The sequence below is a fragment of the Amblyraja radiata genome, chromosome 24, assembly GCF_010909765.2.
Source record: "Amblyraja radiata isolate CabotCenter1 chromosome 24, sAmbRad1.1.pri, whole genome shotgun sequence".
NCBI lineage: Eukaryota > Metazoa > Chordata > Chondrichthyes > Rajiformes > Rajidae > Amblyraja > Amblyraja radiata.
Window position 1 is genome coordinate 948,692 of NC_045979.1, and position 22,161 is coordinate 970,852.

The 22,161-nt window shown below is 46.1% G+C and overlaps 1 protein-coding gene across 1 annotated transcript in view; it reads right to left on the reverse strand.

Annotated features, from left to right (window-relative positions):
• kirrel1 (kirre like nephrin family adhesion molecule 1) overlaps positions 1-22,161 on the reverse strand; it is a 162,754-nt gene that overhangs the window by 117,888 nt on the left and 22,705 nt on the right. Inside the window, exons 2-3 of the mRNA XM_033042244.1 lie at positions 5,858-6,007; positions 5,185-5,334 (exon numbers count right to left, since the gene is read on the reverse strand). Coding sequence (XP_032898135.1) covers positions 5,185-5,334; positions 5,858-6,007 — 300 coding nt within the window. The remainder of the gene's footprint in view (positions 1-5,184; positions 5,335-5,857; positions 6,008-22,161) is intronic.

Consider the following 22,161-nt stretch of genomic DNA (forward strand, 5'->3'; position numbering starts at 1 on the left):
CTGCCATCTTTCAGCCCATTCTTCCAAATGGCCTAAATCATTCTGTAGACTTTGGAAATCCTCTTCATTATCCACAACACCCCCTATCTTGGTATCATCTGCATACTTACTAATCCAATTTACCACACCTTCATCCAGATCATTGATGTACATGACAAACAACAAAGGACCCAACACAGATCCCTGAGGCACCCCACTAGTCACCTGCCTCCAACCCGACAAACAGCCATCCACCATTACCCTCTGGCTTCTCCCATTCAGCCACTCTTGAATCCATCTTGCTACTCCTGCATTTATACCCAACAGTTGAACCTTCTTAACCAACCTTCCATGAGGAACCTTGTCAAAGGCCTTACTAAAGTCCATATAGACAACATCCACTGCTTTACCCTCGTCAATTTCCCTAGTAACCTCTTCAAAAAATTCAAGAAGATTAGTCAAACATGACCTTCCAGGCACAAATCCATGTTGACTGTTCCTAATCAGACCCTGTTTATCCAGATGCTTATATATATTATCTCTAAGTATCTTTTCCATTAATTTGCCCACCACTGAAGTCAAACTAATAGGTCTATAATTGCTAGGTTTACTCTTAGAACCCTTTTTAAACAATGGAACAACATGCGCAGTACGCCAATCCTCGGGGACTATTCCCGTTTCTAATGACATTTGAAATATTTCTGTCATAGCCCCTGCTATTTCTATACTAACTTCCCTCAATGTCCTATGGAATATCCTGTCAGGACCTGGAGACCTATCCACTTTTATATTTTTCAAAAGTGTCAGTACTTCTTTTACTTTGAAACTCATAGTATCCATAGCTACTCTACTAGTTTCCCTTACCTCACATAATTCAATATCCTTCTCCTTGGTGAATACCGAAGAAAATAAATTGTTCAATATCTCCCCCATCTCTTTTGGCTCTGCAGATAGCTGTCCACTCTGTCTCTCCAATGGATCAATTTTATCCCTCGTTATCCTTTTGTTATTAATATAGCTGTAGAAACCCTTTGGATTTACTTTCACCTTACTTGCCAAAGCAACCTCATATCTTCTTTTAGCTTTTCTAATTTCTTTCTTAAGATTCTTTTTACATTCCTTATACTCCACAAGCACCTCATTTACTTCATGCTGCCTATAATTATTGTAGATCTCTCTCTTTTTCCGAACAAGATGTCCAATTTCCCTTGAAAACCAGGGCTCTTTCCAATTTTTACTGTTTCCTTTTAACTGAACAGGAACATAAAGATTCTGTACTCTTAAAATTTCCCCTTTAAATGTCCTCCATTTCTCTTCTACATCCTTCCCATAAAACAAAATGTCCCAGTCCACTCCTTTTAAATCATCTCGCATCTCATCAAAGTTAGCCTTTCTCCAATCAAAAATTTCAACCCTAGGTCCAGTTCTGACCCTCTCTTTGAAATTAAACTATTTCAACAATTGAAACCAATGGTATTGTGATCACTGGACCCGAAGTGCTCCCCAACGCATACCTCCGCCACCTGTCCTGTCTCATTTCCTAACAGGAGGTCCAGCACTGCCCCTCCTCTAGTAGGTACCTCTATGTATTGCTGCAAAAAAACTATCCTGCACACATTTTACAAACTCCAAACCATCCAGCCCATTTACAGAATGTGTTTCCCAGTCTATGTGTGGAAAGTTGAAATCTCCCACAATCACTACCTTGTGCTTACTACTAATATCTGCTATCTCCTTACATATTTGCTCTTCCAATTCTCGATCCCCATTTGGCGGTCTATAATACACCCCTATAAGTGTTGCTACACCTTTCCCACTTCTCAGTTCCACCCAAATAGCCTCCCTAGATGAGCCCTCCAATCTATCCTGCCAAAGCACTGCTGTAATATCTTCCCTGACTAGCAATGCAACACCTCCACCTCTTGCCCCTCCAATTCTATCACACCTGAAGCAACGAAATCCTGGAATATTTAGTTTCCAATCACAGCCCTCCTGCAACCATGTTTCACTGATCGCCACAACATCATACTTCCAGGTGTCTATCCAGACTCTAAGCTCATCCACCTTTCTTACAATGTTCCTAGCATTAAAATATGCACATTTAAGAAACCCCCTGCCTCTTATTCTTTGTTTATTTCCTTTTTTTTCTTTCTCCTCTTGTGTCCGAGTGCTTCCCTTTTCTGCTTCCTGCCTCCCATTCTGTCTAATAGCTTTCTCTATTTGAGTCCCTCGCCCCAACCATTCTAGTTTAAAGTCTCCCCAGTGGCCTTTGCAAATTTCCCCGCCAGGATATTGGTCCCCCTCGGGTTCAAGTGCAACCCATCCTTTCTGTACAGGTCCCACCTCCCCCAAAAGAAGTGTTCAGAAAACATTTACGAGGATGTTACCAGGTTTGAGCTATAGGGAGAGGTTGAGTAGGCTGGGCTTCTATTCCATGGGACGCAGGAGGATAAGGGGAGATCTTATAGAGGTGTGCAAAATCATGAGAGGAATAGATTGGGTAGATACACTTGCGCAGGGTAGGGGAATCGAGGGCCAGAGGACATAGGTTCAAGGTGAAGGGGAAAAGATTTAATAGGAATCTGAGGGGTAGCTTTTTCACAGAAAGGGTGGTGGGTGTATGGAACAAGCTGCCAGAGGAGGTAGTTGAGGCTGGGACTATCCCATCATTTCAGAGACAGTTGGACAGGTACAAGGATAGGACAGGTTTGGAGGGATATGGACCAAGCGCAGGCTAGTGGAGCTGGGACATTGTTGGCTGGTGTCGGCAAGTTGGGCCGAAGGGCCTGTTTCCACACTGTATCACTCTATGACTAAGAAGATCGTGGATGTAAATTAATCGAGGGAGACGAGTCGTGATGTGTTCAGCCATATCTGAATTGCAAGAAAATGAGTTGCTCGCAATCTCAAAGATGATGAACATGGATAGAAATTCTGTGCCAGAGCAAGTGGTTCCTTGGACATCGTGGGAAGCTGGGGAGGAAGGTGCTGGTGCCCTGGAAGAGATATCTGTATCACCTTTAGCTGAGCTACCGGAAGACTGGATGGTGGCTAATGTTGTGCCTTTATTTACGAAGGTCTGCAATGACAAGCTACGGAACCACAAGCTGGTGAGCCTGATGTCCTTGATGGGAATGTTATTGCAAGGAATTCTGAGGAGCAGGATCCACCAGTAATTGCATAGGCAGATACTGATTAGGCATAGACTCTGTGCATGTGAAATCATTTCACTAATTTGATTGTGTCTTTTGAAGAGGTCAGCAAGACGATTGAATAAAGTGGGACACTGGGTGTTGTTTACTGAACATCTACTTTAGCAACGATGTTCACAAGATCCTAAATATTGGACAGTCCTAAAGGTTAGATCACAGGAAATCCACAGTAAGCTGCAAACTGGATTCACAATTGGCTTTGTGGAAAAAAAATGAGAGGGTATTAGTGGAGGTTGCTCCTCTGATTAGCGACCTGTGACCAGTGGTAGACCACTGGAATTGGATGCCGTATACACTGTAGTTTGTCATCCACAACAACCATTTGAATGGCAAGGTGGTCAAGTTGCAAAGAGAGGCTTGATAGGCTGGCACATTTTCCCTTGGAGCACAGGAGACTGAAGAGTAACCTTATAGAAGTGTATAATATTGTGAGAGGTATAAATGAAATGCATGTTCAGTATTCTTCCCAAGGTAGGGATGTCCAGCACTAGAGGCTGAACATGAAAGAGAAATATGTAAAAGTGACCTGAGCGGTAAATACTTCACTGAGTGGTGAGTACATGGAATGAATTGCGAGAACAATCTGTGGAGCCGAGTGTAATGGGGAAGATTGAAAATCACCTGGACAGTTACATGCACAAGAGGCAAAACACAGACAACTAGGACAAGCGCAGGATGAGACATGGGTTGGAATGGACAAGGAACATGCTGTATGACTCAATGAAGGGTGTAACAGGGATAGGGAAGTGTGTGGGAATATGAGGGGATTATGGATATAGGGAGGGGTGTGGTGCCCAGGGTGCGTTACAGGAATAGCGACCATGGTGTCGCGTCTATCTCCCGGCAGTAGTCCTGGCTTGCCTGCTGCCGTGCCAGGAATGCCGTCTACAAGGGGCAAGCGGTCGAACCCTGCCCTGCTCACCCCCGAGGGCCACAGATGGGGGTGAGATATTCAAGATGGCAGCAGCGGTTGATGCAAAGAACAAAGGGCCGGTAAGTGGACCGGTTGCGGGAGGCAGTGCAGTGCAGCTCGACGGTAGAGTGGGCTGCTGGAGGCCCTGCACCCGCCTCGGGCTTGACTGGATCGGGTACCACTCCAAGAGGCCGAGCAGGTGGACCCGACACGACCTGCAGTGGCACGCAGTGGTGGAGAACACCAGCAATTTGACTTGGCCAGGCTGGCCCTGCAACAGGACAACAGGCCTTTATGATGAGGTTAAGAACTCTGCACTCATAACAAATTGGACTTGAAAATGGCGCCCACCCTGACAACTCTTGTATTCTGTCTCGTTCTCATACCATTCTCATACAATTGTACTAAATCTAAGATGTGCTTATGCAAAGTAATACTTCACTAAATGTATGTAAAAAAAAATGTCACTCTACCTCGCTAGATCTGATAATAAAGTAGCATTGGTGCTGAAGGACATTACAGATAGAGAGAGGTGTAGGTACAAGAGATTACAGAGCTGGGGACAGGTGTAGGGTTGAAGGGCGTTACAGAATTTCAGTTTAGTTTATTGTCATGTGTATCGAGGTACAGTGAAAAGCTTTTTGTTGCATGCTAACCAGTCAGCAGAAACACAATACATGATTACAATCGAGATAGGGAAGTGGAGGAGCAGGAATGTCTCTGACATAGCGAGAGTTGTGGGAGCTGGGAATTACAGAGATAGGAAGAGATGTCAGGACAACGGGATTACAGAGATACGGAGGCATATAGGGGTCAGAGGTGGTTATTGAGAAGGACGAGGTGTGGGGCTCAACATGGTTCCAGAGGCAGGGAGGGCTGTCGGGGTCAGAGGGTTACAGAAATGGTGTGGGGCTGGTGCGGTCAACAGTCACGGGAATAGAGATTTATCAAGTGTGGTGTGGTGAGACGGGGGTGGGGGCTGGAGAGGGCAGGTGCCGGGGTGGGGAGGACAGGTGCCGGGGTGGGGAGGGATATCCAGTTGTGTACGAGGAGCGGGAGTCGGGCCAGTGAGTTACTTACCCAGCACAGTCAATGTTGCTGTGTCAGACCTGAGGGCGACTCCTGTAGCTTGGCACTCATAGACAGCATCATCCGACAGCTCCGCCTCCTGGATCTGCAGATTGTGTTCCCCTTTTTCCGTGTCGCCCACAATCCGATACCGAGGCCACGCTGCAAAACAGGCAGCACAGGCCAGGAGTAGAGACGTCTTGCTCCAGTTATCCGCGGCGCGGCGAGACCGCGGTCCTGCGATATCGTGGACAGGTCTGGGCTCCCCACCTGAGGGAGGATTTACTTGCAATGGACAGAGCACAAGGAAGGCTCACTGATTGTCTCCTGGGATGGAGAGCGGGGGTGGTGTGCCCAGGACCATTGGGGAAGCTGACCCGGAAGTCTCTGGAGTTCAGAAGGACAAGAGGTGATCTCACTGAAATATCCAAATTCCTTCCAGGGATTGTCAGATCAGGTGTGGGAATTTGCAGCAGAGCATGAGTTAGACAGAGTAAAGCTCCCTCCACCCTGTCCTATTACAAATCTCCAGGTTGGATACCGTGAAGCTTCCTCTGCACTGACCTGTCACAGGGTGATGCTCCCTGAATAATGTCCCTTCACACACTCTGAGGGCATGGGTTAGACACAGAGTATAGACCCCTTTACATCATCTTGTCATATCTTGAACTTCAGAAGTGTTTACCTGGAAGTCCGTTCCCCATTCCAAGTGCCAGTCCATCCTTGGTCCATTGGACAATACCGGAGTAGTTGAATACAGCGCAGGAGAGGAGGGCACTGTCTCCAGCCACCACCACCTGATCCTGTGGCTGCTCCGTGATCCGTGATCCACTCGCTGTGGAAACAACAAAAGCTGCCTGATTCAGGACAAGTCCTTTATGGAGTAATTGAGTCACATGGCATGGACACAGGCCCAGTAGACAAACTCATCCATGCCGAACTGTGTTAGTCCCATTTAGAACATAAAACATAGACAGTACAGCACAGGACCGGGCCCTTTTGGTCACAATGTTTGTGCCAGATAGGATACAAAGTTAAACTGATCCCATCTGCCTGTATATCATCCACGGGTAGGAATGGATAACGAACATGCTGTATGACTCAATGAAGGGTGTAACAGGGTTAGGGAAGTGTGTGGGAACATGAACCCCCATTCCTTGCACTTCCATGTGCCTGTCTAAAACCTGGTAAACTTCACTACTGTATCTGCTTCCACCACCATCCCTGGCATTGCGATCCAGGCCCCCACAACTCTGTGTAAAAAAAATTTGCCCCACACATGAAACTTTCCTCCTCTCCCCTTATAGCTAAGCTGTCTAATGCAGAACATTTCCACCCTGGGGGAAAGGGTATTGACTGTCTACTCAATCAACGCCACTCAAAGCCAAAGATCAAAGATCAAAGCCGAAGAGATAGACGTCAAGAAGAACCGTGGTAATCGGGGACTCCATCGTGAGAGGTACAGACAGGGGTTTCTGCGGCAACGGGCGGGATCAATGATGGTGATTTGCTTCCCTGGTGCCAGGATCTTGGACGTCACTGACCGATTACAGGGCATCCACAAAGGTGAAGGTGAGCAGGAAGTGGTAGTACATCTCGGCACAAATGACGTTGGGAAGAAGAGAAAATGCATTCTGCAGCGTGACTTCAGAGAACTCGGAAGAAGGCTGAAAAGCAGGACCTCCGGTTTGCTTCCAGTTCCTCATGCTGGTGAGGGCAGGAACAGGCGGGGCGGGGTGGGGGGGGGGGGGGACCAGCATTCTGGCAGACAGGTTTGCCACTGCTGCATGGGTGGGTTTTAACTAAATAGTGGGGGGGGAGGAGACAAATTGGAAATACATGGATGGAGTTAAAGGGAAAGAGAGTATTGGAAAAGTTAAGAAAGACACCAGAATTAACGGGGCAGAAAGCTCAGGAAGGGACAGGAGAGTATTATATATGAATGCACGAAATGTGAGAAATAAAGTGGATGAGCTTGAGGCTCAGTTAGAAATTGGCAAGTATGATGTTGTGGGAATTACAGAGACATGGCTGCAAGAGGGCCAGGGCTGGGAACTGAATATTCAAGGTATACATTCTATTGAAAAGACAGACAGGTGGGCAGAGGGGGTGGGGTAGCTCTGTTGCTGAGGAATGAAATTGCGAGGGTGACATAGAATCAGGAGATGTAGAGTCAGTATGGATAGAACTGAGGAATTGTAAAGGTAAAAATACCCTAATGTGAGTTATCTACAGGCCCCCAAATAGTAGCCTGGATATAGGGTGCAAGTTGAATCAAGAGTTAAAATTGGCATGTCGTAAAGGTATTGCTACGGTTGTTATGGGAGATTTCAACATGCAGGTAGACTGGGAAAATCAGGTTAGTACTGGGCCCCAAGAAAGGGAGTTTGTGGAGTGCCTCCGAGATGGATTCTCAGAGCAACGTGTAGTGGAGCCTACCAGGGAGAAGACAATCTGGATTTAGTGTTGTGTAATGAACTGGATTTAATAAGGGAACTTGAGGTAAAGGAGCCATTAGGAGGTAGTGACCATAATATGATAAGTTTTAATCTACAATTTGAGAGGGAGAAGGGAAAATCGGAAGTGTCAGTATTACAGTTGAGCAAAGGGGGCTATGGAGCCATGAGGGCGGAGCTGGCCAAAGTTGACTGGAAAGAGACCCCAGCAGGGATGACAGTGGAACAACAATGGCAGGTATTTGTGGGAATAATATAGGATCAGTTCATTCCAAAGAGGAAGAAAGATTCTAAGGGGAGTAAGAGGCGACCGTGGCTGACAAAGGAAGTCAGGGACAGTATAAAAATAAATGAGAAGAAGTATAACATAGCAAAGATGAGCGGGAAGCCAGAGGATTGGGTAATGTTTAAAGAGCACCTAAAGATAACTAATAAGGCAATACGGGGAGGAAAGGTATGAAGGTTAGCTCACCAAGAATATAATGGAGCATAGTAAAAGCTTGTTTAGGTATGTGAAAAGGAAAATAATAGTTATGACAAAACTTGAAGACAGAAACACGTGAATTTATTATGGGGAACAAGGAAATGGCAGACGAGGTGAAAGAGTACTTTAGATCTCTCTTCACCAAGGAAGACACAAACAATCTCCCAGATGTACCAGTGGCCAGAGGACCTCGGGTGAGGGAGGAAATGAAGGATATTCACATTAGGCTGATGGGACTGAAGGCTGATAAATTCCCAGGGCCTGATGGTCTGCATCCCAGGGTACTTATGGAAGTGGCTCTAGAAATTGTGGACGCATTCGTGATAATTTCCCAATGTTCTATAGATTCAGGATCAGTTCCTGTGGATTGGAGGGTAGGTAATGTTATCCCACTTTTTAAGAAAGGCGGGAGAGAAAACATGCAATTATAGACCTGTTAGCCTGACATCGGTGGTGGGGAAGTTGCTGGAGTCAATTATAAAAGATGAAATAGCGGCACATTTGGATAGCAGTAACAGGATCGGTCCATGTCAGCATGGATTTACGAAGGGGAAATCATGCTTGACTAATCTTCTGGAATTTTTTGAGGAGGTAACCTGGAAAATGGACAAGAGAGAGCCAGCCAGTGGATGTAGTGTACCTGGACTTTCAGAAAGCCTTTGATAAGGTCCCACATAGGTGATTAGTGGGCAAAATTAGAGCACATGGTATTGGAGGTAGAGTGCTGACATGGATAGAAAATTGGTTGGCAGACAGGAAACGAAGAGTAGGGATTAACACGTCCCTTTCAGAATGGCGGGCAGTGACTAGTGGGGTACTACAAAGCTCGGTACTGGGACTGCAGCTATTTACAATATATATTAATGATTTAGATGAAGGGATTAAAAGTAACATTAACAAATTTGCAGATGACACAAAGCTGGGTGGCAGTGTGAACTGTGAGGAGGATGCTATGAGGATGCAGGGTGACTTGGACAGGTTAGGTGAGTCGGCAGATGCATGGCAGATGCAGTTTTATGTTGATTAATGTGAGGTTATCCACTTTGGTGGCAACAATAGTTAGGCAGATTATTATCTGAATGGTGTCAATTTGGGAAAAGGGGATTACAATGAGATCTGGGTGTCCTTGTTGATCAGTCACTGAGAGTAAGCATGCATGTACAGCACGCAGTGAAGAAAGCTAATGGCACGTTGGCCTTCATAAGAGTAGTTGAGTATAGGAGCAAAGAGATCCTTCTGCAGTTGTACAGGGCCATGGTGAGACCACACCTGGAGTATGGTGTGCAGTAGGAGGCAGCTCGAATGTCGGTGTAACATCGCTCCCTGACGAGCTCAATGCGTTTTACGCACGCTTTGACAGGGAGAATACTGATGTGCCTTCCCGATCCCCCATTCGCTGTGATGGCATTTCAGTCTCAGTCACAGAGGCCGATGTCAGGAAATCCTTCAGAGGGGTGAACCCCCGAAAAGCACCTGTTCCTGATGGTATACCCGGTCGTGTTCTAAAAACCTGTGCGGACCAACTGGCGGGAGTTTTTATGGACATTTTCAACCTCTCACTTCTGAGGTCTGATGTCCCCACCTGCTTTAAAAGGGCATCAATTATACCGGTGCCCAAGAAGAGTAAGGTGACGTGCCTCAATGACTATCGACCAGTGGCACTAATGCCTGTGGTGATGAAGTGCTTTGAGAGGTTGATCATGGAGCAAATCAACTCCTACCTCGACAAAAACCTGGACCCACTGCAGTTCACGTACTGCCACAACAGATCAACGGTAGATGCGATCTCGCTGGCCCCCCACTCCGCACTGGACCACTTGGACAACAAAAACTCATATGTCAGGCTGTTATTCATTGATTACAGCTCGGCATTTAACACAATCATCCCCTCCAAACTGGTTACCAAACTCGCAGAACTGGGTCTCTGCGCATCCCTCTGCAACTGGATCCTCGACTTCCTCATCCACAGACCACAGTCTGTTCGTATTGGTGGAAATGTGTCAGCCTCGATAACAATCAGCACGGGAGCACCTCAAGGCTGCGTGCTCAGCCCCCTGCTGTACTCACTCTATACCCATGACTGCGTAGCGAACCACAGTGCAAACTCTATCATCAAGTTCGCTGACGACACCACTATTGTGGGGCGTATCACTGATGGGGATGAGTCGGAATACAGAAGAGAGATCGAGCAACTGTCCATATGGTGCCAGCGCAATAACCTGGCCCTCAACACCAGCAAAACCAAGGAACTGATTGTGGACTTTGGAAGGAGTAGAAGGGGGACCCACAGCCCCATTTATATCAACGGGTCGATAGTTGAAAGGGTCAAGAACTTCAAATTCCTGGGCGTACACATCTCTGAAGATCTTTCCTGGTCCGAGAACACTAACGCAATTATCAAAAAAGCTCATCAGCGCCTCTACTTCCTGGGAAGATTACGGAGAGTCGGATTGTCAAGGAAGACTCTCTCTAACTTCTACAGGTGCACAGTCGAGAGCATACTGACCGGTTGCATCGTGGCTTGGTTCGGCAATTTGAGCGCCCTGGAGAGGAAAAGACTACAAAAAGTAGTAAACACTGCCCAGTCCATCATCGGCTCTGACCTTCCTTCCATCGAGGGGATTTATCGCAGTCGCTGCATCAAAAAGGCTGGCAGTATCATCAAAGACACACACCATCCTGGCCACACACTCATCTCCCTGCTACCTTCAGGTAGAAGGTACAGGAGCCTGAAGACTGCAACAACCAGGTTCAGGAATAGCTACTTCCCCACAGCCATCAGGCTATTAAACCTGGCTCGGACAAAACTCTGATTATTAATAACCACTTTCTGTTATTTGTACTTTACCAGTTTATTTATTCATGTGTGTATATATTTATATCATGGTATATGGACACATTTATCTGTTTTGTAGTAAATGCCTACTATTTTCTGTGTGCTTAAGCAAAGCAAGAATTTCATTGTCCTATACAGGGACACATGACAATAAACTCACTTGAACTTGAGTTTCTATGTTTCTATGTTTTGGTCTCCAAATATGAGGAAGGATATTCTTGCTATTGAGGGAGTGCAGCATAGGTTCACGAGGTTAATTCCCGGGATGGCGGGACTGTCATATGTTGATAGAATGGAGTGACTGGGCTTGTATACACTGGAATTTAGAAGGATGAGAGGATATCTTATTGAAATATTTAAGATTATTAAGGAATTGGACATGCTAGAGGCAGCAAACATGTTCCTGATGTTGGGGGAGTCCAGAACCAGGGGCCATAGTTAAAGAATAAGGGGTAGGCCATTTCGAACAGAGATGAGAAAAAAACCTTTTCACCCAGAGAGTTGTGAATCTGTGGAATTCTCTGCCTCAGAAGGCAGCGGATGCCAATTCTCTCAAGGGATGCTTTCAAGAGAGAGTTAGATAGAGCTCATAAAGATAGCAAATAAGGGATATGGGGAGAAGGCAGGAACCGGGTACTGATTGTGGATGATCAGCCATGATCACAGTGAATGGCAGTGCTGGCTCGAGGGGCCGAATGGCCTACTCGTGCACCTATTGTCTATTGTCATAATTTTATATGCTATCAATTCTCCGCTCAACCTTCAACATTGCAGAGAAAAGTATCAATGTTTATTAGCTTTTTATAGCTGAACCCCTCTAATCCAGGCAGCATTCTGATAAATCTCCTCTGCACTGTCACCAAAGCCCCCACATCCTTTTTGTATTAGGGTAAGCAGAACTCCATGTAATTCGGCTTAACCAAAGCCTGATAGCTGCATTATGACATCCTGATGACATTTAATGCCTCTAGCAATGAAGGCAAGCATACCATATGCTTTGTTTACCACCCTATCTACTTGTGCTGCCACCATCAGTGAGCTATGAATTTTGATATCAAGGGCCCTCTGCAAATCAATGTTGTTAAGGGTCTTGCCATTAACTGTATATTTTGCCCTGACAAAATATCCAAAGTGCAACACCTCACACTTGCTTGGGTTCAACTCTATCTGCCATTTCTCTGCCCATTTCGACAGCTGATCCATATCCTGCAATATCTTCTGACAGTTTTCCTCGCTGTTTTCAATTCCTTCAATTTTGATGTAATGAGCAAATTTGCTCACCGATCCATCAACATTTACCTCCAGATCATTTATATATTTAATAAACAGCAGAAGTCCTAGCACAGTTCTCTGCGGAACTCCACTGGTCACAGACCTCCAGCCTGGCTGAATATATACGAGCAAGTCATCATAAATCCCGTGCGTCTTAATCTTCATTATTAGCCTAGCATAAGGGACCTTATCAAATGCCTTCGGAAAATCCACGTATGCAACATCCACAGCCCTACCTTCATCAAAAAAACTCAATTATAGAGTCGTAGAGAGGCATAGAGTCACACAGCATGGAAACACACCCTTCGGCCCAACCTACCCACGCCGAACAACATGCCCCAAGTACACTAGTCCCACCTGCCTGCGTTTGGCCCATATCCCTCTAGAGATATCCTATCCATGTACCTGTCTAAATAATTACATTTTGTGATAGTACCTGCCTCAACTACCACCTCTGGCAGCTCATTCCATACACCTACCACCCTTAGTGTAAAATGATTGCCGCTCTGGTTCCTATTAAATCTTTCTCCCCTTCACCTTAAACCTATGTCCTCTGGTTCCCAATTCCCCTACTCTGGGTAAAAGACTCGATCTATTCCTTTCATTCCTTTTCTTAAACAACTCAATAAGATCATCTTTTGATCAGCTGACCTTTAAATGACTCCCACATGTATCTGTGAACTTGCCCAATAACAACTGCTCCCAATCCACCTTCCCTAGCTTCTGCCGAGCGACATTGTAATCTTCCTTGCCCCAATTAAGTACCTTCCCCAACATCCAGGCCTACCCCTGCTCAAAATAATCTTAAAACTTATGGAGTTGTGATCACTATCTCCAAAATGCTCTTCCACACTAACACCATTCACCCGGCCACGTTCGTTTCCCAATACAAGATCCAGTATGGCCCCACTTCGACTCGGACTATCCACTTACTATTTAAAGAAACCATCTTGGACATACCAAACCATTTCTGCTGCATCTAAATCTTCTTGCCCTGAGTAAATCCCAGCCAATTCTGAGGAAGTTAATCACTCACTACATCATTACTTCCTTCCATGATCTGTTTGATTTGATCCTCTGTCTCCAACTGGCTATTGGGTGCCTGAACCATAATAACCATATTTTTGAGCTCAGCCCATAATATCTCAGCAGGTTGTCCACTCTGAGTACTGCCGTCACATTCTGCCCTCTTGTATTTGCCCCAATTTCCTCTAAACCTTTGCCATCCAAGTGTCTTTAAATGTTGTGCCTTTGGAAGTTTGTTTCACAAACCTACTACTCTCTGTGTGAAAGAACGCCCCTCAGATCCCTTCTAAATCTTTCCCCATGTCCTCTAGTTTTAGAATCCCCTATCCTGAGGACAGTACTGAGACTATCCAACATATCCACCCCATTTATGGTAAGTTCATAATGGTCATGGGAACATAATTAGGCCCATCAAGTCTACTCTGCCATTTAATAATGGCTGATCTATCTTTCCCTCTCAGCCCCTCTCCCGCCTTCTCCCATAACCTTTGACACCCTTCCTAATCAAGAACCTGTCAATCTCCACTTTAAAAATATCCAAGAACGGCCTCCACAGCCATCTGGAGCAATGGATTCCACAGATTCACCATTCTGTGACTAAATAAACCTCTTCTCATCTCCTTTCTTATTCTGAGGCTGTGACCTCTGGTGCTACACTCTCCCACTAGTGGAAACATCATCTCCACATCTACTCTATCCAGGCTTTTCACTATTCTGTAAGTTTCAATGATCCATCTTCATCTTTGTAAACTCCAGTAAATACAGGCACGGCGCCTTCAAACACTAGTCATATATTAACCCGATCATCCCCAGGATCATTCTGATAAACATCGCTCCTCAGATATAGGACCCAATACTGCTCACAATACTCCAAATGCGTTCTGACCTGTGCCTTATAAAGCCTCAGCATTACATCCCTATTTATATATTCTAGTCCTCTTGAACACCAGCATTGCATTTGCCTTTCTTACTACCGATTCAACTTGCAAATTAGCCTTTTGGGATTCCTGCACCAGCACTCCCATCCATCTGCACCTCTGATTTTTGAATCCTCTTCCCATTTTGAAAATAGTCTATACATTTATTCATATTACTGAAGTGCATGACCACACATTGCTACGCTGTATTCCATCTGCCACTTCTCAGCCCACTCTCACAACCTGTAACATAGAAACATAGAAGATAGATGCAGGAGGAGGCCATTTGACCTTTCGAGCCAGCACCACCATTTATTATGATCATGGCTGATCGTCCCCAATCAATAATTCGTGTCTGCCTAATTTTTTTAATTATAAAAAAAATATTTCTGCAGACTCCCTGCTTCCTCTCTACTACCTGCCCTCCACCTACTGTATCTTCGTATCATCCGCAAACTTGGCCACAAAGCCATCAATTCCATCATTCAAAGCATTGATATACAATGTGGAATAGCAGCCCCAACACTGACCCCTGCAGAACACCACTGGTAGCCAACCAGATTAAACCCCCTTTATCCCTATCCTTTGCCATCAGCATCCTGCTATCCATGCCATTATCTTCCCTCTAATACCTTGGGCTCTCAACTTTTTTAGCATCCACATGTACGGCACATTGTCAAAAGCCTTCTGAAAATCTAGATAAACAACGTCCACTGACACCCACAACATCCATAGGATACTATGTCTATCCTGCTATTTATTTACTTTCTTGAAGAATTCCAACAGATTTGTGAGGCAATTTCTCCCATTCACAAAACCATGCTGACTTCTGCCTATTATCATGTACTCAGAAACTTGATCCTTAATAATGGACTCAAAAATGTTACTTAAGATGCCCCTCCATTCAACCTCTTACATCGCTGGCCAAAAATTACCATCCTTATAACCAATAACGCCTATAATATTTGGAGTATTATGTGTAGTTCTGATCGCTTCATTACAGGAAAAATGTGGCTTTGGAGAGGATGCAGAGATTTACCAGAATGCTGCCTGGATTGGAGGGTTTCAGCTACCGTTTGGATAGACTTGGATTGTTTTCTCTAGAATGTCAGAGGTTGGCGGGAGTCTTGATAGAAATATATACAATTATTAGAATCATAGATGGGGTAAACAGTATCCCCAGGGTGGAAATGTTCAACATTAGAGGGCATAGCTACAATGAGAGAGGGTGAAGTTTAATGGCGATAAGCAGGGCAGGTTTATTATACACAGAGAGTGGTAGGGGCCTAGAGCATTTTGCCTGGGATAGTGGTAGAGGCAGATACAATAGTCGCTTTCAAGAAGCTTTTAGATAGGCACATGGAAATGCAGGGATATGAATCATATACAGGCAGATGAAATCAATTTTATTTGGCACCACGTTCGGCACAAACTTTGCATTGTCTATGTTTTATGTATTAAATTTTCTCACGTTAAAACTGTCCACTTTTAAAATTTCCCTATCCTGGGTAAAATACTGTGCATTCACCCTATCTATTCCCCTCATGATTTTATACACCTCTATAAGACCACCCCTCAGCCTCCTGCACTGCAGTGAATATAGTTTGAGCTTACACAAGCATTCCGTAGAGCTCAGGTCCTCAAGTTCTGGCAATATTCTCATAAATTAACCACAACATAAAGCCCTAACAAAATGTCTATACCATAAGCCTTCTGTCAACCCTATCTACCTGTCACACAATTTTCAGGAAAGGATGTACCTGTACTCCTAGATCGCTCTGCTCGACAACACTCCCCAGGGCCCTGCCCTTCCCTGCGAGGGTCCTGCTCTGGTTTGACTTCCCAAAATGCACTTGTCTGCATGAAACTCCATGAGCCATTCCTCAGCCCAGGACCAGATCATCCAAAGATACTGCCGTCATTTTTGATAATCATCTTCACTCAATGAGACCACTTTCATGTCATCTGCAATTTTCTAATCATGCCTTGTACATTCTCATCCAAATCATTGATATAAAGCATAAACACCAATGGGCCCAACATGATCCCTGATGCATCCTCTAGTCACAGTCCGAAAACCCACCTTCTACCACCACCCTCTGCTTCCATCAATGAAGCCAATTTTACATGGAACAGTACAGCAATATTCATGCCAAACATGATGCAAAGACCATCACACTTACCTACTTACACATAACTCATAACCCTCCATTTCCTGCACATCCATTTGCCTATCCAAAATTCTCCCAAATGCCACTAATGTATTTGCTTCAACCACCACCCCTGGAGTGGCACGGTGGCACAGCGTACAGCTACCTTACAGCGCCAGACACACGTGTTCAATCCTAACCATGGGGGCTGTCTGTACGGAGTTTGCACGTTCTCCCCTAGACAATGGTTGCAGGAGTAGGCCATTCGGCCCTTTGAACCAACACTTCCATTCACTGAGATCATGGCTGATCATCCACAATCAGTACCCCGTTCCTGCTTTCTCCTCATATCCCTTGACTGCTTTCTCCCCATATCCCTATCTTTAAGAGCCCAATCTAACTCTCTCTTGAAAGCATCCAGAGAATTGGCCTCCACTGCCTTCTAAAGCAGAGAATTCCACAGATTCACAACTCTCTGGGTGAAAAAGTTTTTCCTCATCTCTGTTCTAAATAGCCTACCCCTTATTCCTAAACTGTGGCCTCCGGTTCTGGACTCCCCCAACATCGGGAACATGTTTCCTACCTCTAGCATGTCCAATCCCTCAATAATCTTATGTTTCAATAAGATCCCCTCTTATCCTTCTAAATTCCAGTGTATACAAGCCCAGTCGCTCCATTCTTTCAACATATAACAGTCCCGCCATCCCGGGAATTAACCTTGTGAACCTACGCTACACTCCCTCAATAGCAAGAATGTCCTTTCTCAAATTTGGAGTCAAAACTGTGCATAATACTCCAGGTGTGGTCTCACCCAGGCCCTGTACAACTGCAGAAGGACCTCTTTGTTCCTATTCTCTACTTCTCTTGTTATGAAGGCCAACATGCCATTAGCTTTCTTCATTAACTGCTGTACATGCACGCTTACTTTCAGTGACTGATGAACAACTGATGACGTACATGGTAAATGGTAGGGAATTGAGGAATGCAGTTAAACAGAGGGATCTAGGAATAACTGTGCATAGTTCCCTGAAGGTGGAATCTCATGTAGATAGGGTGGTAAAGAAAACTTTTGGTATGCTGGCCTTTATAAATCAGAGCATTTAGTATAGAAGTTGGGATGTAATGGTAAAATTGTACAAGGCCAATTCTGGAGTATGGGGTACAATTTTGGTTGCCAAATTATAGGAAAGATGTCAACAAAATAGAGAGAGTACAGAGGAGATTTACTAGAATGTTGCCTTGGTTTCAGAAACTAAGTTACAGAGAAAGGTTGAACAAGTTAGGTCTTTATTCTTTCAAGCGCAGAGGTCTTTAAAATGATGAGAGGGATAGACAGAGTTGACGTGGATAAGCTTTTTCCATAGAGACTAGGGAAGATTCAAACAAGAGGACATGATTTGAGAATTAAGGGACAGAGGTTTAGGGGTAACATGAAGGGGAACTTCTTTACTCGGAGAATGGTAGCTGTGTGGAATGAGCTTCCAGTGGAAGTGGTAGAGGCAGGTTCGATTTTCTATATCTATCTATATCTATCTATATCTATATATATATATAAAACTGTGTGGCTGCCGGCTGGCTGTGTGTGTTTCTGCCTGACTTGTGGCTGCCAGCCTTTGATTCGTTGCTACGCCAACACCCGACCCAGAAACGCCCTGATTTTTTCCATTTCGGTAGAGATTTCACTTTTCATTCCAAGTATCCACTCATTAAATTTTGTTGTGTTTATGTACACTTTTTTTATTCAAATCCTTCTTCCCCCCCCCCCCCCCCCCTCCCCCTCACTCATTTTGTCGCCTCCTACTGGCCAGCGACCATAACGGCTGCTGGCTCCCGCATCTCGCCTCAAATATGCCATTTAAAAACAGCCGCACTGCTGATTCCTGAGCTGCTTGAGTTGGAGGACCACTTCTCCCGTGGGGGCCACGGGTAGGGAACGGCTGCGTTGGGGGAGCAGACCCAACGGGTCTGCACTTGGTCTAGTATCATTTAAAAATAAATTGGATAGGTATGGACGGGAAAGGAATGGAGGGTTAACATACATAGAAACATAGAAAATAGGTGCAGGAGTAGGCCATTCGGCCCTTCAAGCCTGCACCGCCATTCAGTATGATCATGGCTGATCATCCAACTCAGTATCCTGTACCTGCCTTCTATCCATACCCCCTGATCCCTTTAGCCACAAGGGCCACATCTAACTCCCTCTTAAATATAGCCAATGAACTGGCCTCAACTACCTTCTGTGGCAGAGAATTCCACAGATTCACCACTCTCTGGGTGAGGGACCATCACACTGCAGGGGGGAGGGGGGCAGTGAGGGTGTGTCACACTGTGGGAGGGGGGGTGAGGGAGCGCCACACAATGGGGGTGGGTTGGGGGGGGGGGAGTGGGGTGAGGGACCACCACACTGTAGGGGAGGGCAGTGAAGGTGTGTCACACTGTGGGGGGGTGAGGGACCACCACACTGTAGGGGAGGGCAGTGAAGGTGTGTCTCACTGTGTGGGGGGGGGGGGGGGGGGGGGGGTGTGGGGCCAGCACACTGAAGGGGGGGGGGCAGTGAGGGTGTGTCACACTGTGGGGGGGGGGGGAGTGGGGTGAGGGACCATCACACTGTAGGGGAGGGCAGTGAAGGTGTGTCTCACTGTGGGTGGGTGAGGGACCACCACACTGCAGTGGGGAGGGGGGGGGTTGTGAGGGAGTGTCACACTGTGGGCGGGGGCAATGCTTCATGATGCGGTGTTTGGTTGTTCAAAAGAGAAGGCCTGAAGCTTCCTGCAATTAATGTTTTCCACACATCTTTAAATTGTTTGGTTGAATTCATTTATTCTCTATGGGTTGTTGTTGCCCGATGTGCTGTCAAGCTCAATCTATCTCAACGTGTTCAGCGCTGCTTGCATCACCTCTGTGTTTCTCCATCTCTCTCTCTCACTCACTCCATCACTGTTCTGGGTTTCTGCCCCTGCCCCTCATCTGCTCCTCTTCTGTGTCTAATTTTTTCTCTGTTAGTATCTCAGACTCCCCATATTGCTCCATACCTGTCATCTCTGTCTTGGGTAAACGCAAAATGCTGGAGATACTCAGCGGGTGAGGCAGCATCAATGGAGAGAAGGAATGGGCGACGTTTCCAGTCGAGACCCTTCTTCAGACTTATCTCGTCTTGGTCTCACCTGCCCTCTCTCTCTTTTTCCTCTCACTTGTCTCTTTCTATTTCTCCTCTTCTGTTCCTGTTTCTCTCTTTCTTTTCCATTCTCTGTTCCCCCAAGATATTTAGCTTCCTGCGTCTCCGTCTCTCTCTCCGCGCTCTATGTTGCAGTCTCCCATGCCAGTTTGCCTTTCTTTTTTGCTTTTCTTTTATCTCTTCCCTTTACTTCAACTCTTTGCTCACATTCATCTCCATTTCCGTGTCTGCCTCTCCCTCTCTCTTCCAACATCTCTCCTTCTCTCTTCCCACACCTCTCCCTCTCCTGCTCTCTTCCTCCATCTCGCTCTCTCTCAACCCCCCTCCCCCCCCTCTTTTTCCATCTCCACTCCTTGTCATTCTCTATTGCCATTCTCCCACTTTCTCTCTCTCTGTCTATCTCTCCTCTCTTAGTGACCCTGCAAGGGCTGGGATTTTAAGAGAGAGAGCTCTTATTCCACCCGGCTGGTCTCACAAGGCTTTTCAGTCCCCCTGCAGGCTTGTGCTGCCTTTTCTTGCCAGACTCACTGTTTTGCAGCTTGGAGTGAGTGCGTTTCTTCTGCATCGTACGCCAGTCCCCACTGCCCCCAAGCAGCTCTTCCTATTTTTAAACTCTATTAGTCCAAGAGTATGCGGCAAGGAAGATGAATTAATTGAGCACAGTGTCTTCACTGAGATTTCACAAAGCTGTAGTCTCCTCCAGACAAGTTGTCTTTGAGCAGTGCTAGCTGGAACACAAGGGTGAAATCTGTACTCTCCCCCTCTCCCTCACTCATTCCCATCTCTCTCTCTGTACAAGACACACGGCTCGCAACCGGGCAAACCCGGCGCGCGGCGCGCGCGCGCGCGCAGCCCCACCCCCCACCCAACACACACACACACCCACACACCCCACACACACACACCACACACACACACCACACCACACACACACCACACACCACACACACACACACACACCCCCAACACACCACAACACCACCCCACACACCCACACACACACCCACACCCCCCCCACCCCCACCCCCACACACACACACCCCCACCCACACCCACACACACCAACACACCACACCCCCCCACACACACACCACCACACACACACACCCACCACACACACACAACACACACACACCCCCCCCACACACACCCACACACACACACACCCACACACACACACCACACCCCCCCACGACACACACCCTCATCACACACACACACCCCCCACCACACCACACACACACACACACACACACACACACACACACACCACACACACACACACACACACACACACACACACACACACACACACACACACACACACACACACACACACACACACACACACACACACACACACACACACACACACACTCTGATCTACTAATCCCTCTCTCTGATTTCCATCTGTCCATCAGGGCTGATGTCATAGAGCGATATATACAGCACAGAAACAGGCCCTTTGGCTAACCTTGTCCATGCGAACATACAGAACTAATCCCATTTGCCTGCAGTTGGCTCTCAGCCTTCTAAATTTATCCTATCCATAGATCTGGCCCTTTTATAGCTTCCTCTGGCAGCTCATTTCAGATATGGACAACCATCTGAGCAAATTACTTGCCCCTGAAGTCCCTCAAAATCTCTCCGCTCAATATAAGCCGATGCCCTCTAGTTTTAGAATCCTTAATTCTCGGATTAAGTGTCCACTTTATTCATGCCCCCAGCCTTTCCAACCTCTCCCTATAATTCAAGCTTGCTATCCCAGGTAACATCCTGGTGAATATCTACAATACACATATACCGAGGTACAGTTAAACGCTTTAGTTTGCATGCTAAGAGTATACATTAATACAATCAAGTCACGCAGAGAAAGGATAAAGGGTACAACATTTAGTGCAAAGGTATAATAATGAAGTCCAATAACATCCAATTAAAGATAGTTTAGAGGTCTCCAGTGAGGAAGATGGGAGGCCAGGACCACATTCTAGCTGACGAGAGGACTGTTCAGTTGCCTGAAAACAGCTGGGAAGAAACTGTTTCCAAATCTGGAAGTACGTGTTTTCAAACTTCTGTACCTTTTGCCTGATAGGAGAGTGAAGAAAAGAGAGTGACTGGGGTGAGACTAGTCCTTGATTATGGCATTGCCAAGGATGGGTGGTCAATGGCAGGGAGACTGGTCTGTGTGATGGTCTGGGCTAAATCCACAACTCTCTACAATTGGTGTGGTGACCAATGTTGTGGTGCATCTGAGTTGTTCCCAAACCATGCTGTGATGCTCCCCGATATAACTGGGTGAGTAGAATCACACACTGTGCTCCAGGGGTGCTCATCAATGACGTGCAGCTATATCATGATATCACATCTTATATACTCAGTGCCTTTCCCAATGAAGACAAGCATGTCAAAGGACTTCTTCACCACAATGTCTGCCTGACTTGCCACTTTCAGGAACCGTGCACCTGTACTTCCACATCTCCAGTTCCACTACAATCTCCAGAGCTCTACCATTTACTGTGCAATTCCTCCCCCTGGTTTGATATACCAAAGTGCAACACTTCACACTTGTGAGAACTATATTCCAATTGGCATTCCTTGGCTCACTTTCCTAAAAGACCTAAATCCTATTGTAAATGTAAATATCTTTCCACACAGTCCACTACGTTTCCAAAT